Source organism: Neofelis nebulosa, chromosome 12, assembly GCF_028018385.1.
Source record: "Neofelis nebulosa isolate mNeoNeb1 chromosome 12, mNeoNeb1.pri, whole genome shotgun sequence".
In the NCBI taxonomy this organism is placed as follows: Eukaryota; Metazoa; Chordata; class Mammalia; order Carnivora; family Felidae; genus Neofelis; species Neofelis nebulosa.
In genome coordinates this window covers 15014460-15032284 of record NC_080793.1, presented here as the reverse complement: position 1 = coordinate 15032284, position 17825 = coordinate 15014460, and the positions used below count along the sequence as shown (strand labels likewise).

General features: G+C 48.1%; 1 protein-coding gene across 7 annotated transcripts in view; it reads right to left on the bottom strand.

Moving 5' to 3' along the window:
* Positions 1 to 17825, bottom strand: part of CDK5RAP2 (CDK5 regulatory subunit associated protein 2) — a 171049-nt gene that overhangs the window by 93900 nt on the left and 59324 nt on the right. For 5 of the 7 annotated variants that reach the window (XR_009251448.1, XM_058694350.1, XM_058694351.1 and 2 more), the window contains 2 exons: positions 17329 to 17547; positions 1776 to 1946 (listed from right to left, as the gene is read on the bottom strand). Coding sequence is in view for 6 of the 7 variants with exons in the window: in XM_058694350.1 (XP_058550333.1) it covers positions 1776 to 1946; positions 17329 to 17547 (390 nt within the window). In the remaining variant the exon portion in view is untranslated. The remainder of the gene's footprint in view (positions 1 to 1775; positions 1947 to 17328; positions 17548 to 17825) is intronic. The other 2 variants (XM_058694353.1, XM_058694354.1) reach the window with 1 other exon arrangement.

Sequence of the window (17825 nt, the reverse complement as noted above, 5' to 3'; positions counted from 1 at the left end):
AGGCACCGAATGCCAGAAAACGCCTTTGTCTGCCCCCGTCTCGCTGCCAGCTCAGCGGAGTACAGAATGCTGGGCTGGACGTCACTCTTCCCCCACACTCTGAAAGTGCTGTTCTCCTGCCTTCTGGCCTCCGGTGTTGCTGCTGAGACCTCTGATGTTATTTCGAGTCTGGGTCCTTTGCATCTCGCTCTAGAAGCCTCTCAGAGCCTCTCTTTATCCCCACGTGCTACTATTTCACAAGGACGTGCCTTGGCAGTGTGGGTCACTCACGACTCATTGTGTAAGAAACGCAGCAGACCCTGTTGAGGCACAGGTGCCTGTCCTTCCGCTCCGGAAGCTCTCCTAATAGTCAGGTTTTCCTTCCTCTGCTCTGCCTTGTCCCATCTTTCGGGACCTCCTGTTGGCCAGAGATCGGAGCTCCTGAGTCAGGCTTCTACAGCTCTTATTGCTTCCCTCTCATTTTCTCACCCCTGTTTGTTTCTTTGTTGGATTCTATTTTCTGGAAAACTCACTCAACTTTATCTTCCAGTGTTTCTAACTCTCCTGTGAAACTTTTTATATCTGTAATCACACTTGCAATTTCCAACAGCTCATTCTTCTTTTCCAAGTATCTTTTATTTTTCAGATCCTGATCTTGGCTCCTGTCTAAAGAAGTTATAGTATAGAGCCTCTGGAGAGCTGTCTGGTCTGCTTCACATCCTCCGGTTTCTACTGCCTCCTCCACATAGCTTTGTGCTGTCTGTCTGTCTGTCCTTCCTCTTAGACACTTTTGTCCTGTTTGGGGAACTCAAGCTGTCCAGCTACCTTTAAAGGTAAAAGTGCTCAGAGGCTCTGAGTGTGGAAAGGGCAGGGCAGTGCAGGCTCACTGTGAGAGGACCAAGTGGGGACTTGCTTGTCCTGCTGGAAGACCCCCGACTCTCTTTTCTCCCCTCAAGGACTCTCATGCTGGGGATGTAGGCTTCCACTCCCTCCTCGTTTGCATCCAAGAGACCCACTCCTGCCTTCAGCCCTATCTGGTGACCCCCAGGCCAGAGCTTCTCTGGTTTAAGTTCAGCAGGGAGACGGTGAAGAGGACGCGGTCACCGAACTGCCCAGCATTCCAGCCAAATCTCCTGGTTACAAAGGGACCAGGACCCTCATCTGCCTGCTGCGCCTCTCTGGGTTCTGTAGGGTAAACCAGCTTGCTTCTTATTGGCACTTACTTCACTTTTGAGTGAAAGTAATAAAATCACCCAAAGGCTCTCAGTCCTGTGGGCTTGTATCTTTCACCCCTTCACTGAATCTTAACAAGGCTCCAGTAGGAGGCAGAGTTAAATGCCTATGGTGAGTCCAGCTTGGCTTACCTGTACACCTGCACTAAATCAAAACTTCACTATACGATCAAGCAAGAGGGGTACTCCACGACAAAAAGGGACAGTTAGAGCAAAAGCACAGAGTCAGAGGCCACGGTGCACGTCAGGAGCAGCAGGCACACACAGCGGAAGGACCTCGGTGAAGCGGGCCGGCCTCTGGAGCGAAACAGCCCAGGGCCTCAATCGCGCTCTGCCGCTGACCAGTCGTACGACCCAGAATCAGTCCCTTCCCTTCTTGCTGGTGGCTGGCGTCCAAAGGACATAAAGAAAGCTCTGATGTGCTCTGACACACAGCAGCGAAGGCTATAATCGTTTTTGCCAGCCTTATTTTTATATACGCATTTCTGCAAAAAGAGTTTTTCAACAAAACGACCTATGGCAAGTCAACAGATTTAAACACAAAAGAAAAAGAAGCTTTGGTACCCGAAGCAACAAGTCCTTTGGATTCATACTTCCTGTTAGACTTCTGATCATCTGCTCTTGACTGTGCAATTTTTTATTGCTTTCACTCAAAAGACTCTTGTAACGATTCTCCACGGCCTTCTCTCTCTCATTCACTTCATCGCGTAATTTCTCAACTTCATTCCTAAGGTCCTACCAAAAGGAAAAGAAAAAACAGAATTTATTTCACAGATTTCAAGGGGACACTCCCTCACCTGTTTCCACTATATGAGAGCAAGCGAACAGATGTGTTTAACAAACACACGCTTCCTTCTCACAGAAGGTCTCGTGAAAACCAGCTTCAAAAATAAGCTGAGGGGGCGCCTGGGGGGGGGGGGGGGCTCAGTCGGTTAAGCGTCCGACTTCGGCTCAGGTCATGATCTCACAGTTCGTGGGTTCAAGCCCCATACCAGGCCTGCTTGGGATTCTCTCACTCTCCCTCTCTCTCTGCGCCTCTCCCCGACTTGCGCGCTCTCTCTCAAAAGTAATAAACTTTAAAAAAAAAAAAAAAAAAGAAAGAAAAAAGAATAAGCTGAAATTTGGAAAAAGCTTTATGCACATTCATCACAACATTATTTATAATACCGAAAACCAGAAAGAAATTAAATATCCAACAATAGGGAATTAATTATAAACAGTACGGTATAAAAAAAAACAAAACAAAAAAAAAAAAAACCACACAATTCTGAGGAACACCAAACCAGGATGCTATATAATACGATGCTGATTGTTTCCTAAATGCTTACACAAAATATTGTTAAGCCCATGAGGAAACACGTCAAAATAAGAACAGTATACCTAAACAGTGGGATTGTGGGTGACTTTCAACCGATTCTTATCTTTCTGAGTTTCTAAAATCTCTAAATAAGTCTGTATTACTTTCCTGATCAGGAAAAAAAAAATTATCTTCAATAATGACATTCACAAGTAACATGGAAAATGCTCGTGTTATAATGTCAGGGAGAAAACCACAAAACCAACAGTCAACAGCGTGATTATAACTACCTCAGGATATACACTATTTGTAATACTGAAGTACTATTCATAATAGCAAAAAGCTGGAAACACCCAAATATCCACCAGTAAAGGAATAAACTATGGGACATTCTCACAATGGAGCACTCAGAACCGATAAAGAAAAAAGAATGAGGACTCTAAATACGCTGCCCTACAGTAATCTTCAGAATATACTGCTCAGGTGGGGTTCAGGAGGAAAAAAAAAAAAAAAGAATGTATAGCATACTGTCATGTATTTAACTATAAAATAAATCAGATGGTTGCCTATCGGGAAATAAAAGAGAATATGGTAGAAGGAGGGAGAAGAACTCATTTTACAGATGTGACACTCGAAGCCGTTTAAATGTTTAGGTAACTATTTGAAAAACAACATAAAAATCTCCTAAAACCAGAAGCACAGCAAACAAACAAACAAATAAATCGAACTGTATATCAAGTTGATTGGTTAGCCAAACAGGGAGGAGTTATTTCAGCAACTTAAAAGCAGAGTAATTTATATGCCCCTAAGTGGGGTACTTCTCCAAGGACACAAGGAACCACTGCAGAAAATCTTACACTGTTTGAGTAATCGTGCTGGAAGCAATATTTGTATTGTTATTCTGAAACTGTGCATGTATATATACACTTATTAAATAAGTAATTATTAATGTGATGAGAACCAAGACTACAAGCCTAAGTGAAACCAATACAAATACAAAAATAAGTACAAACATGTCTTTGTAAATATGAATTCCAACTATCAAGAGGAACTTCTACTTTCTGCGATTTCCTTCCTTTCACTGCGAAAGCCTAAAATCAGCATCCTCCCCGGCATCCAGACTGTAGTCTTTAAATACGATTTCCCACCAAAAAGCACCAGGGTGCTCAGAACACAGCCCCTAGAACAACATCAGCAGCAACACCTAGGAATGGCAAATGCAATAAACAACCAGAATAGCACTCAATAAATATCTGCTGGGAGGACGGACGGATGGATGGATCGACGGACGGACGGATCAGGTAGATGGGATTGCTCCCCATTTTATGAATGGGGAAACAGGCTCAGGTAAAGTTATTTACTCACAATCATGGTCACTCAGGGACAGCACCCGCCTGATGCCACCTCTGATTACCAGCCTCTCAAGCTCACTTCCACACTATGACCAGGGTCTGGATTTCTTTTGAAACGATCCCCATCCACCTACAGTCATCTGACACTTGCTCGTAGAAACCTCCTCCTAGGGGCGCCTGGGTGGCTCAGTCGGTTAAGCGTCCGACTTTGGCTCAGGTCATGATCTCACAGTTCATGGGTTCGAGCCCCACATCAGGCTCTGTGCTGATGGCTCAGAGCCTGGAGCCTGTTTCAGATTCTGTGTCTCCCTCTCTCTCTCTGACCCTCCCCTGTTCATGCTCTGTCTCTCTCTGTCTCAAAAATCAATAAACATTAATAAAAAAAAAAAAAAAAAAGAAAGAAACCTCCTCCTAAAAACTGGATCATAGGGACCATAAAATCTTGTGTTAAGCCAAAAGGTACATCTTTAAATTCACAATAAGTTTGCCCGCCATCTTGGAAAGGTCATCCTGAAAAGATCATGCCTCCTTTTTAATCTTAAAATACTTCTGCAACATGCTAAGTCAAAAGTGTACACCGTTTACATGCATAGTAATTACTGGTCCACTTACATCATTTCCTTGGTTCCGTTCTCTCCGTCGCATAAACACCCATCGGATGCATTATTTTAATGTCTGGTTCAAGTTCTAGTGTCTATGTGCATATACAGCAGTTTACTCCACTCTCCCGTTTCATTTGCTTATACAATTTTAATGCGGATACCTAGATTAAGAACTTGCATGTTTTAAGTGAGAAAGGTGACCAATATGCCACATTTCTTCCACATGTTCCCCAAACTAACAGAGTTGACCACATGAAAATGACCTGTTCCAAAATCCCACAAAGGACATGTAACTGGGTCATTCCTCAAGATTAGAGGTGCTTAGGGGCGCCTGGGTGGCGCAGTCGGTTAAGCGTCCGACTTCAGCCAGGTCACGATCTCGCGGTCTGTGAGTTCGAGCCCCGCGTCAGGCTCTGGGCTGATGGCTCGGAGCCTGGAGCCTGTTTCCGATTCTGTGTCTCCCTCTCTCTCTGCCCCTCCCCTGTTCATGCTCTGTCTCTCTCTGTCCCAAAAATAAATAAAAAACGTTGAAAAAAATTTAAAAAAAAAAAAAAAAGATTAGAGGTGCTTAATCTGAGGTCCACTGTATGGGTCCCCGGGAGCCTACGCAAATGTGTGTGTGTGTGTGTGTGTGTGTGTGTGTGTGTGTGTGTGTGTTTTTTTGGTGGTAGAAGGCCCTCAGCGTAAATCAGAGTCTCAGGGAAAGTCAGGACACCAAACAGGATAAAGCATTTCTCTTATTATAACCGTTTGTAATAGAAACTACTATTTACCACGCACCCGCCTTGAGCCAAGCATGTGCCAAGGCCCTTGGACATAAAACATCCTGAGCCCTGATGACTGCATACATGGTAAGTATTGAGTCCTGTGTTTATAGAAAGGAAACCAAGTCTCACGGAGGCTGAAAGTTGTTTACAGAGCTTTACGACGAGTAAGTTCTAGTGCTGAAATTCAAACCCAGGTCGGTCAGACCCCAAATTCTGTGCTCTCTCTCACCCAACCGCACCTCTGTTAAGACCAAAGAAATAGAAAACCACTCTGGGACACCGGCTGCCACTGGTCAATAATTCCAACGCCCCAAGCTAATGTCACAGTTTCTCAAGGACTCGGGATTGACAAAACATCCAGCCTGAAAGCTACGCCTTCCTGCTAGCGAATGGGGCAGGACCAAGGACCCTGGACCTCACGCGAAGAGCAGTCAGAGAAGGCTTGAAGTAAAAGGCCCACTGCAGGGAGGGGGGCACGTGTGTGCTGAGGTGGCCTTGAGGAGGAGCAGCTGCCATGGCAACACGGAGGCGCCGACAGGCTCCTGTGCTCGGCACCGGTGGAGTTATAATAAATGTTTCGGGGAGGCATGGAGACGGCATGTCTCGCCCGAGCAAAACAATCAGAACCGAAAATTGATAATCTTGGGTGGTTTCCCCAAACCTCTTTCAATATCCCCAGGCTGTGAAGACAGGCAGAAGTAGACTCAAATCTGGGCTCTACCGCTAACTAGCTGTGTGACCACAGACAGATAACAAAAATCTGTGAGTGTTTCCTTTCCAGTACATGGGGATAACGGTACAGGCTCCTAGGGTCCCCGGAGGCTTAAATGAGAGAATGCGCGATGGGCACCCGGCACAGCAGGTGCACAGGAAACGACACACTACATCATCTCCCGCCCTCTGCACGCATATCCGCCAGGCGGACCTCTACTCCCAGGTTTCCTCCTGTGGCCACAGCATCACCACCCACCGGGCCCCAGATCCCGCTCCTCCCCCTGGCTCTCACACACACCTTGACAGGTGACTCAGGCCTGAAGGGAGAGCCCAGCCTCCGCGCAGAGCACACGAGAGAGGAAGGGTGAGTATGTGGCGATCTTACGTGGACACGAGTGCCCAAATCCCGCCCTGCCAACTACCCCTACCCCCAACCCCCTGGAGTTCTCACAGGAGCTGAACCAACCGCAGACTGGGAATCAAAGTACAAGTCTGTGAAAATGGCCTACCCGAAGCAGGGCTTTCTGATACAACACGGCTGTTCTGGGTTTTGCTTTTTGAAGGAAGAGGGTACGTGCAGCTCAGGGGAGCCATCTGCCCAACAAGTGCCAGGCCTGGTTAGGTCCGCAGCAAGAAAGCTACGGAATCCAGAACCTGGGTTCTTGCCATAAGGGAGAGTAACCCACGCATCAGCAAGGCTGGCCCGGTGAACCTGGACTCTGAGTACCCGGACAGTCCCCCGTCCTCCCTTGAGGAAGTATTAAGGGGACAGGTAGAACCGGAAGTACTGGGGAGAAAAATGTCCTCCCTGCTCAGCCCTCCTCTCCCTCCACCCCCCTGCCTCTGCCTTCTTCAGAAATCAGCTCTCAGCTGCTCAAGCGCAACAGCTTCCTAACTGGTCTATCTCTGCGTTCACCCACCAAATCACACACACCCCCCCCCGATCATTACATCTCTGCCCAGGACCCCGCAGTGACCTCGTGCTAACTGCGGAATGAAGCCACCTTGCTTAACAAACCTTCGTCCCAGGCCCCCTACTTCCCGCCACGGGCTCCAGCCTACCTTGTAGCCTTACCTCGCCTGACCACCTGTCCCTCTCCATCTGGAAATAGTACAGCTCCCCCCCAGTTCTGCCTGGAGACAGCACGCTCACCCTGCAAGGTCCATTCCCAGTGCCATCTCTTCCACGAGGCCCTCCCGGACTGCTCTGGCCCTCAGCGATCGTCCTCCCAAAACACCACCTTTCTCTGCAAACCTCTACAGCGTTTAGGACAGTGATGGGCCCTTTACAACCATCCCCTCACGCAGCTCTCACAACACCCCTGTGGGCAGATGCTCTGACCCCACCCATTTTACCAATCAGGAAACAGAGGTTCAAATACACCAGCAACTTACCCAAAGGAAAAGGTGGCGGAATCAGGATTTAAAGCAGGTCTATTCACATTCTTTTCGCTAAACCACTAAACCAGTGGTTTTTCTCTTTCTTTTTTTCTTTTTTAGAAAGAGCACATGCACACACATGCATGCACACATGCGCACACAAGTAGGGGAGGGGTGGAAGGAGGGAGGGAGAGGGAAAGAGAAAGAGAGAAAGAGAATCCCAAGCAGGCTCCACACTGAGTGCAGAGCCCAATGAGGACCTTGATCCCTCATCCCTGGGATCATGACCTGAGCCAAAATCAAGAGTCAGACAGTCAACCGACCGAGCCATCCAGGTGCCCCCACACCAGTGGTTTTTCAAAGGGAGCCCAGGAAGCCCGGGGATTAGCAGAACCCAAGGCTGGCCCTCGGCATCCTCTAACTGCACACTCCTGGGCCTTCCTCCAACAACGGACCCGGTTGGCTTGGGGACAAACATGGAAATCTGTATTTGATTTTAGTGCAAGAAGCCACTACCCTGAGGAACCTGCAAACCCCCTCAGGGGCACCTGTCTTACTTGCTTCTGGACCAAGGGACAGGGAAGAGAGTCTGAAAACCCCTCTCCCGTACCAGACCACCACCTTGCTTTCCAGAAGAGAGCTGCCACAGGAGGATCTGCGTGCAGTGACATCAACCGAGTGGCCTCACTTTTCACCTAATGGGCAATTTTGCTTAAGATTCGCAGGTGAGCTCTGGACCAACACTGAGCTGAGCGTCGCCTTTGCGTATCACAGGGAGAATGACGGAAAAAAGAAGTGGATTATTTTAAAAATAAAATATGCCTATAATCTTAGAATCACATTAGAAATGAAAAGCCAGGCCCTCTTACTTCCTTCTGCAGTCAGCTGGTTTGTTTTATCTCCGGCCAGATGGAGAATGAGAAGGTTCTCATCCATCAAATTTCCACCTTCTCAGGTTTCGCTGTGAGAAAGCTTGTCAGAGTGCTCAGTGGTTACCTTTTTCAATACACAAAGGAAACTTCTCCAAAATCTTAATGAGGTATAGGAACCCAGTGATGTAAGAATTTCCAGAATTAGCATGAGAGAGCAGTGTCCAGCCCATGTTCCGAAGCCTTGTCGCCCCTGGGGGCGGCGGAGGGTGACATGGTGGGGGAGGGGGTGCCCGGCCTCCCACCTCACTTCTCCCCGAGCAGCCGTGCCTTCACGTTTTCTCTCCAGAAGAGCTACATCTGAACAAAGAATTCATATGCTTCAATGAATGAATAAATGGACAGACGGAAACTGCTGGAATGAGCCGGGCTCACCACAGAGATCTGACACACGCATGTGGCACTGTGTGGTCCTGGCTGCAGGGACTACAAAAGTTCTGAGCAAGGAACTCAGTGTGGCTTTCACCAGGAAGCTGGCTGGGCGGGGGAGGGACGAAGGAGTCAGAGTTCAAACCGGGCAGGGGTCAAGGCCCAGCTGAGTCACTTAACAGCCATCAGGCACCACCGCTCTCTCCAACCCCAGCCAGGGTGTGATGGAACGTTCCGCCCTCTCCTCTCTGCCAGCCACTCACTGTTCTTCTTTGTGCCAGGCTCGTGCATGCTCCCCAGGTGTCCACACAGGCTCTCCCTTGACCAGCAAACAGGTACTCAGCCTTCAAGTCTCCCCTCCAAACCTCCTCCTCGGTGAAGCCCTCCCCACTCCCACCCCTGCTCTTAGTGTAGATCCATGCTCTGTGCTCCCAAAGCGTCTGGCCCATCCCCCTACCCGCACTTATCTCGCTATATTTTAATTAGCTCTCTGTCTGTGTTTCTAGTTCTCTGCCAGATTCCTTCAGAGACTGTGTCTGATTTGATTCAGTCCTGTGCTCCCAGTGCCCAGGACAGAGCCTGGCACAGAAATTATAAAGTAAGAACCAGAGATAAGGGAAAGCCTTTCTGTCTGTGCCCCCAGAGAGACTACAGCAATTCCACGTGAAAACTGATGGGAACAGCCTTTTACACCAGCCTCCACAGCAGCCCCGTGCACAAGCCACTGAGGTACTACAGAATCTGTCACTCGAAAAGGGTTCTGCCCCCCTTCCTAGAGGGATCAATCAGCTGGAAAGGAACAGACAAGCACTTTCTTCAGAGGAGAGGTGAGTGTTGATCAAGGAAGAAATTTACAGCTTTGTTGAGTTGGCTGGTAACCGGGCAGACCACATTTATTAGTCAACAGTGTCCATTAGACTCTAGCGGGCAGTGGTTTGTCATTTGAAGTCCTGAGCCAGCACCTGCCACACAATTAAAAGCAGGAAAAGAGGAACGAGGAGGAGTCCAACACATCTGCCTCTGCGTGCCAGGAACCTCTGCTTTCTCATGCATTAAATGCTACTATCCATTCATTTAATCCTAAAATAGGTATAATCAACCCCATTTCAGGGGAGAGAACCTCAGCTGAGAGAAGTTAAGCAACTGACCTAGAGGCTTAGAGCTAAGTACCTGCCAAAGCCAAGATTCGAACCCAAGCCCGGCACTGTTGCCCACTGCTCCTAAGATACCGACTCGAACTGCCAAGTTTCTCGTTCCCAGGGGAGTGGCATCATCTCCACCATCAGAACAGCTACTACTCACTGATCGTTTGTGACGTGCCAGGTGTTATGCTCGTAAGTGCTGTCCCCGATCTCAGACAATCCTTACAACTAAGCTCTTCTTCTAAGAAGAAATGAACCCCACAGTTTGGAAAGACAAAGTTACTGGCTCACGGTCCAACAGCGAGCCAGTGGTGGAGCCAGAACTCAAACCCGGTTTTGACCCAAGTCTCTGCACTCAGCCTTTTTTTTTTTTTTTTAATTTTTTAATATTTATTTTTGAGAGAGGGGGTGGGGGAGAGGGACAGAGAGAGAGGGAGACACAGATCCGAAGCAGGCTCCAGGCTCTGAGCTGTGAACATAGAGCCCAATGTGGGGCTCGAACTCACAAACCGTGAGATCATGACCTGAGCCGAAGTCGGACCCCAACTGACGGAGGCGCCCCATGCACTCAGCCTTTCTTAAGAGTGGCTGGAATTTGCAAAGACAGGACTTCCTCAAGCAAAGGCCATTTAAACTGCATATTGGTCTACAGGGACTCCAACTCAGAATCTTCCCACCCGATTGCAACAAAAACGAGGCAAGGGGAGCTCTGATTCCTGAGTCACACTACTTCAGGTCTGTGGTCCTAGCCCTACCCTACAGACACTGTCTCCAAATGCCATGTTTTGACTACGGATCACAAGAGACGCCCTGAACGCTGTCATAATCTCATCTGGAGCTATCCATCAACAAACGCATGTGAAACCAGAGGGGTTCAGGATGAACTACCCTGAAATTAAACCTGCTCCTGTCAAAGCACATGGGATTAGCCAGCTGGGTGACGGGTACAACTTTAATTAGATTTTTGGGCTTTAGCCAGCAAATGCATCCCCACAGAGCTAAGTGCCCAGGTACTGAAGCACACACTTGTCAGAGTAGCGGATGACAGGTCTTGTAACAGATGAGAGCATTATGAGACAGTCTGGGGAATACAGCTAAACCAATGTCTCATATACGTTGCTTATAAAGGAGAAGAAAAAGACTAGCACTTACTCCTTTCCCCCACCCACCCCGAGCTGCATACAGAACACCTGACCCAGAAAAAGCAAATCTAAAATAAAGGTAAATAAAGGTTTACCTCTCTCTATCACTTTTCACCAAACACACACACACACACACACACACACACACACACACAAGCACACATGCAATATGCACACACACGTACACACTAAAAGGAGAGGCTTAAGCCTCTGGAGCCAAGTGATATACCAAAGTCAAGGTGTGAGGGCAAGGATGCAACAATCTGAGCAGCATTCCCGTTATAAACCACAGAAGCCAGGACACTTACAACATCACAGTTAAGACACCAACTGGGGAACACCAGGTTTGTTGGCGTGTATTTTGCCAAGACCTCCTGAACTTCCTGGTAGGGATGTGGCTCCCTCTGGTGGCAAGGAGGTATAATACAAAGAAGGGGCTTTGGACCTTTCTGGTTGTGGAGACGCACCTTTGGACCTTTCTGGTTGTGGAAAGATTTCGAAGGAAAAGCCAAAGCTTGCATTCACCAGGGCCTACCAACAGTGCCTGTGCCACCTCGAGGCCTCACTACACGTCCCTTGAATAAACAAACAAACAAACAAACAAACGCAAATTATAACGTGTGCCGAGTCGACTGGCACTGGGTCACCGCAATCCCAGGCAACTGAAACAAACGTGACAAAGTGACTCTCATGGTCGAAGCTCGCAGGGCCCAGGCACCTTCTGACACAGGGAACTCCTATGCCCCAGACCCAAGCCACCTGTTCAGACAGGTATCGGCTCCCTCTGAAGAGCTGAACAGCAAGCACACTGAGACAGCAATTCACGTGCGACGGATGGTTTGCCCACATCCAAAAGATAACCGGTCGGCTTTCCATCAGAAAGAATTCAGGGGATGCTGAAAACAACAACAACAAAACCCAGTATGCTTGACCGTGGACCACGGCAAAGGCTCTGAGTCAGGGCTTGCCTATAAAAAGGGCTGCAGCATTTCTCACTGAGCTTGGAGTTCCTAAGAAACGAGTATAATGGGGGGTGCCTGGGTGGCTCAGTCGGTAAAGCGCCCGACTTCAGATCAGCTCATGATCTCGTGGTTCATGAGTTCTAGCCCCGCGTCGGGCTCTGCGCTGACAGCTCAGAGCCTGGAGCCTGTTTCAGGTTCTGTCTCCCTCTCTCTCTGCCCCTCCCCACTTGTGTTCACTCCCTCTCCCTCTCTCACTCTCTCTCTCTCTCGAAGATAAAGACATTTAAAAAATCAAAAAAAAGAAAAAAAGAAACAAGAATAATGGGAAACAGCTGGACCATCGTCCCAGGGACTGGAAACCACGTCCGAGCTTACCGACTCGGGTGACACTGACGTGGCCCTGCACAGAACTGCTTCTACTGAACGGCATAGTGTCAAAGACCCTATCCTGCTCGAGAACTCCAGAAACCCACCAGAGGCAATACCACTCCCAGGCCTGAGTCCCAGCAGAAGCCGTGCTCTTATCTCAATGTGTTCATCTTCAGACACTGAAGACCTTGTACCCGAATTTCCTTTTTTTTTTTTTTTTTTTTTCCGAATTTCCCTTTTTACTTTCGCTTCCAGGAGCTGCCGGCTGAATTTTAAGCCCCACCTTTGGTACCGTCACAGGTATCGCGACGTGCATTTCTCCTCACTCTGCTTCCATTTTACTTTCCTTTTCGTTCCTTGACCTTAACGCCTTTATCTGTATCTTTGATCTCATTTTTATGACTCTCCGTAAACCTCTGAAAATGTTTCTGAAACACCAAAGGGAATAAATCACAATTTTTAAAGCTCCAAATAATACTTCAGAATACTTCAAACAGGGCATTCCTGTTTTGTGTCCCCAAATACACCATCCGCTTTCATACCCCTGTGCCTTGGCCCTCTCCACAAAACCCTCCCTTGCCTATCTATTATTAACCTTTGTTTAACTCCAACTTCAGAACCGGTTCACAAGTCGCTTTCCCCAAGAGCCTTCTCTGATCCTGCGAGCCGCTTCCCTGCCCTGTGCTCCCGCGGGACTTTGTTCATACCACTGTCGTGGAAGTGTCCCCCCGCCCAGCCGAGGGTCTGCACAGTGTTCAATGTGGCTGAACGCACGGATGGATTCCTCTCCTTTGCCAGGGCAGAAACAGAGGCCCCTACAAGGTCTGCTTATTTGTTGGTTTGTTTCAATCCGGAAGCAACAGCAGTAGCAGCTGGTGAGTGAATCTAGTTCATTAAAGAGCCTGTTAGAGAACAAGCAGACAAGACACGCCGGGCCGGCAGGTCCTGCTCTACGTCTGCATGGAACACCCCCTTCATGCTCCCCGGACTCTCAACAAGCCAGCGCCCTGACGTCCAGTGTAAAACGTTCACAGGAGACGGACACGGCCGAATTCTTCGGCCGTAACCAGAAGGTAAGCAGAGATACCACTGTGACGCAATACATGCACAAAAGGAAAGAATCCACCCTCCCCCGTTCATGCTCTGTCTCTCTCTGTCCCAAAAATAAATAAAAAACGTTGAAAAAAAAAAAAATTAAAAAAAAAAAAAAAAAAAGGGGCTCCTGGGTGGCGCAGTCGGTTAAGCGTCCGACTTCAGCCAGGTCACGATCTCGCGGTCCGTGAGTTCGAGCCCCGCGTCGGGCTCTGGGCCGATGGCTCGGAGCCTGGAGCCTGTTTCCGATTCTGTGTCTCCCTCTCTCTCTGCCCCTCCTCCGTTCATGCTCTGTCTCTCTCTGTCCCAAAAATAAATTAAAAACGTTGAAAAAAAAAATTTAAAAAAAAAAAAAAAAAAGGAAAGAATCCATGGCCACATCACCTCGCCGGAGACACACATATGACCTGATGCAGGAAAGGAGTCAAGGCGAGATGCTGGAAAGCTCGGGGTCACGGCCACGTTCGCCTGAGGTAAGCGTTTAGCGTGCACTGTGGTTGTTCAGGTCTGAAGCAAAGCAGCCCTCTTCTCTGGGTAACTGCCCAGCCCTCCCAAGCACGTGCCTCTGAGGAGGCCGTCCACGGCGGGACTCACACGCACACACGCATGCACACGTACACACTGCTGACAAAGAGCGGGCACGTGACCCACGCTGGTCTGGGCCTCTCCATACCTCACCCCTCCGGCCATCCTGACAGGGAGACAGCGGGGGCAACGGAGTGGGAGAGTCCTCCTCCCTCTCATGTAATAAACTGGGACTATGTGACCCCAGCAGGAGGGCAATGATGGTCCAACCACCTGGAACTGGAGGATGCAGACGTGAGAGGAAGAGGCCAGCTCTTAGGAACCAAGATCCGGTCCCCACAGTGTGCCAGGGTCTCTGTCCCTCCAGACTTTAGTTATTACACAAGGCAAGAATTTCCTCTTTTTGCCTAAGTCAGCTCAAGCTGGATTTCAGTCACGGCAGAAAAACCCCTCCCACCCCCAGGATGCTCAACCCCAATCCCTCCTCTCACTGTCCCCCTCCCCTTCCTTTCGTCACCGAACACTCCCCGCCTCCTCACACAGATGTGCAGGTGCTACACAGGAATACATCTGCTTACCAACAGCCGCCCAAAATTCTTTCAGAAGCACCGAGGTGTACCTGAGTAAGTGCTTTACGGAACCACCAAGGTCTGACGGCAGAGGGACAGGTGAATAAATTACAGCATCTCCACCTGACGTAGTATCACACAGCCCTTTCAAATGTTTACCAAGAGTGGGTTATGAGATTAAAAAATTACTTATTTTGGGGTGCCTGGGTGGCTCAGTCGGTTAAGCGTCCGACTTCAGCTCAGGTCACGATCTCACGGTCCGTGAGTTCGAGCCCCGCGTCGGGCTCTGGGCTGATGGCTCGGAGCCTGGAGCCTGCTTCCGATTCTGTGTCTCCCTCTCTCTCTGCCCCTCCCCTGTTCATGCTCTGTCTCTCTCTGTCTCAAAAATAAATAAACGTTAAAAAAAAAAATTTTTTTTTTTAAATTACTTATTTTATAGAGAGATGTGTGTATGTGTATGCATGTCCCCAATCCAAATTCTACTGGATGAACCTTTTATAATGACAGTGAGGGGTGGAGGGGCTGAGCTACTTTAAGTGGAAGTTATCCAGTGAAGGAGTAAGAACCATGAAAACCGCACCTCTATCTGGCCAGTCTTTGCCTTACCGCACACAACTCAAACCCTACTTCTTCTCGTTCAACTCATGTCACCTCCTCCTAGAAGGTTTCCCGACTACTCCATCACACGGGGATCTTCTGCACCGACTCCCTGAGCTGCATTAATGAGCTCTGGATTTTAAGCTATTTTGCATTTTATCACAGATAACATTTCCATCTCCCTTTGGAAAGGATGAAACTTTCAGAGACCATGGCTTATATTTCCATCAACATCTAAAGCAGGGACATCTGGTGTTCAAGAACACGTGGGAAACGCTTCTTTTAACAACATGCAGTAAACTGGTATACTCCAAGGTCGCCGGTGGCAGCATAAACTGGGCCAGCCCTTTGGACAAATGATTTGGCAACATGATTAACTAGCATAAAATGTTTGTAGCATCTGACCTAGTAAACTCACTCAAATCCTAGGAATTTTAAGGGAAAACACCTTTACGCCCAAAGACGGTTATCGTGGCATCATTTAAACAACCAACACGGCGACAGAACAGGAAATGATTATGTAAAGCATGTGAAATCTGTTCAGTGAAGAGTATGCATCATTCCACACGGTCACTCTGGGCCCCACACGGAATGGGAAGATGCCCCTGATAAAGTAAGGGATCAAAGGACCCAGAGCGGCGTCCAGCTGCACCAAGGTCTGAAGGGTGACACTGAAAACCAAAAAGTTACTGTGTCAGGCTGGTGGAACTGTAGGTGACGTTTTCTTTTTCTAAATTTCCATTCCTGTTCCCTTGATATTCATTAATATTTGTGTTAAAATACACAAACATTCGTATTTCAATTCTCTTGTCAGTGTTCACGTTAGGATTTCAAAGCAGGGGATCCAGACGTCCGTGCCCACAGCAGCCACTGGAGAACTCAACTGTAGCACCTGTGGGCTCCCCTGTGAGACCGCCACTCTAATGACTGCCCACCCGAGGTCCTGTGCCTGCCCGGGGTTCCTGTGCAGGTTATTCATTTGACCAGAGTGTCAATGATCACTCAGACTCAGACCCTATCCCACCCAACTGCACCCAGGCAACGCATCTGGATGTGACTCTCAACACGCTGAATACTTAAGTTGAAATGTAACAAATTTTCGGGCACCTGGGTGGCTCAGTCGGTTAAGCGTCTGACTCTTGATCTCGACTCACGTCATGATCTCACAGTTCGTGGGTTCAAGCCCTGCATCGGGCTCTGTGCTGACAGCTCAGAGCCTGCTTTGGATTCTCTCTCTCTCTCTCTCTGCCCCTCCCCCGCTTGCTCTCTCTCTCAAAAATAAACTTTAAAAAACATATAATAGAAATTTTCAAAGATAAACTACTTTATGCCTGCCAAATTCAGAATTTTTTATTTTAAATTTTTATTTATTTTTAATGTTTTTTAATGTTTATTTTTTTGAAAAAGAGACAGAGCGTGAGCAGGGAAGGGGTAGAGAGAGGGAAACACAGAATCCGAAGCAGACTCCAGGCTCTGAGCTGTCAGCACAGAGCCCAACGCAGGGCTCAAACTCGTGAACCGTGAGATCACGACCTGAGCCAAAGTCAGCCACTTAACTGACTGAGCCATCCAAGTGCCCCCTGAGAGAATTTTTAAATGCTAGCATCCAGTGCTGAATAAATACATAGTCTTTAAAAAAGGATCACTCTAACACACAGAAATCAGACATAATCATTCTGGGAAAAAAGGTGCATATATCTATAAAATGATGGTAAAAATATTCATACTCTTTGACCCAATAATTATGCCTCTATCAGGAACTAATCAATGGAAAAGTCTTTAGATACAAGGATGTTTGCTATTGCATGTTATAAGGCAAAAAAAAAAAAAAAAAAGAAAAAAAAATTGTGTAACAACCTAAATGTCCTACATAAGGGAGTAAATAAACTGCAGCACATCCAAGTGATGAAATATTATCCTCGTACCAAAAAACAAACAAACAAAAACATGTTTCTGAAGAGCACTCATAACATGGCAACACACCAAAAAGAGAACACCGAAAAAAGCAAAATACAAAACTGCATTTTCAGCCTGATGCCAATCATGTGTGCATGTGACTATGACTGAGTGAGCAAGTGAGTGAGTGTGTGTGTGTGTGTGTGTGTGTGTGTGTGTGTGAGAGAGAGAGAGAGAGAGAGAGAGAGACAGAGAGAGATAGACAGAGAGGCAGACTTTCTAGGTGATGAGATGAGGAGTGAAACATTTTCTTCTTTATGTTTTTCAGACTTTTCTACGTCTTCCACAAAGAAGATCTCCCTGAAACCAGCAACTGCCAAAGAGCCCGGCCCGCCCACGCCGCTGCCGCTCACGTGGATGGTGCGGTCCCCTCTGCTCCTCTCGCGATGGGCCTCCTCCAAGTCCTTCTCCAGTCTCTCTCTCTCCTGCTGCAGGCGGCTCAGCTCCTGGGTCACCTTCCTCACGCTCCTACGCAGTCGGTGGTTCTCCGCGCTCTTGTTGAGGTTTTCTGAGCGCAGCTGCACCAAAAGGGTGGCCTTGTCTAGCAGAGCAGGCTCACAATCCTCAGACCCCTACAAGAGGAGGGAGAGAGGGGAGACGAGCGGGTTTCTGGAGCGCACTAAACAGACTGCCTTGGGGTGGGGGGAGAGGAGTTGAGGAAGGAAAAGAAAAAGATGGACATAACCTCCAGGACCCAAAGCACAACTAACATGAAGATTTTGAAATAACACAGAGTAATGATTATGTTACGATGCTGATGTTAAGAGGGGAAAGGCTACAACCGGGTAAAAGTGCTGTGGTTTTTTTAAAAGACTGCAAGGAAAAGCACAGAATGTTAACAAAAGCTGGA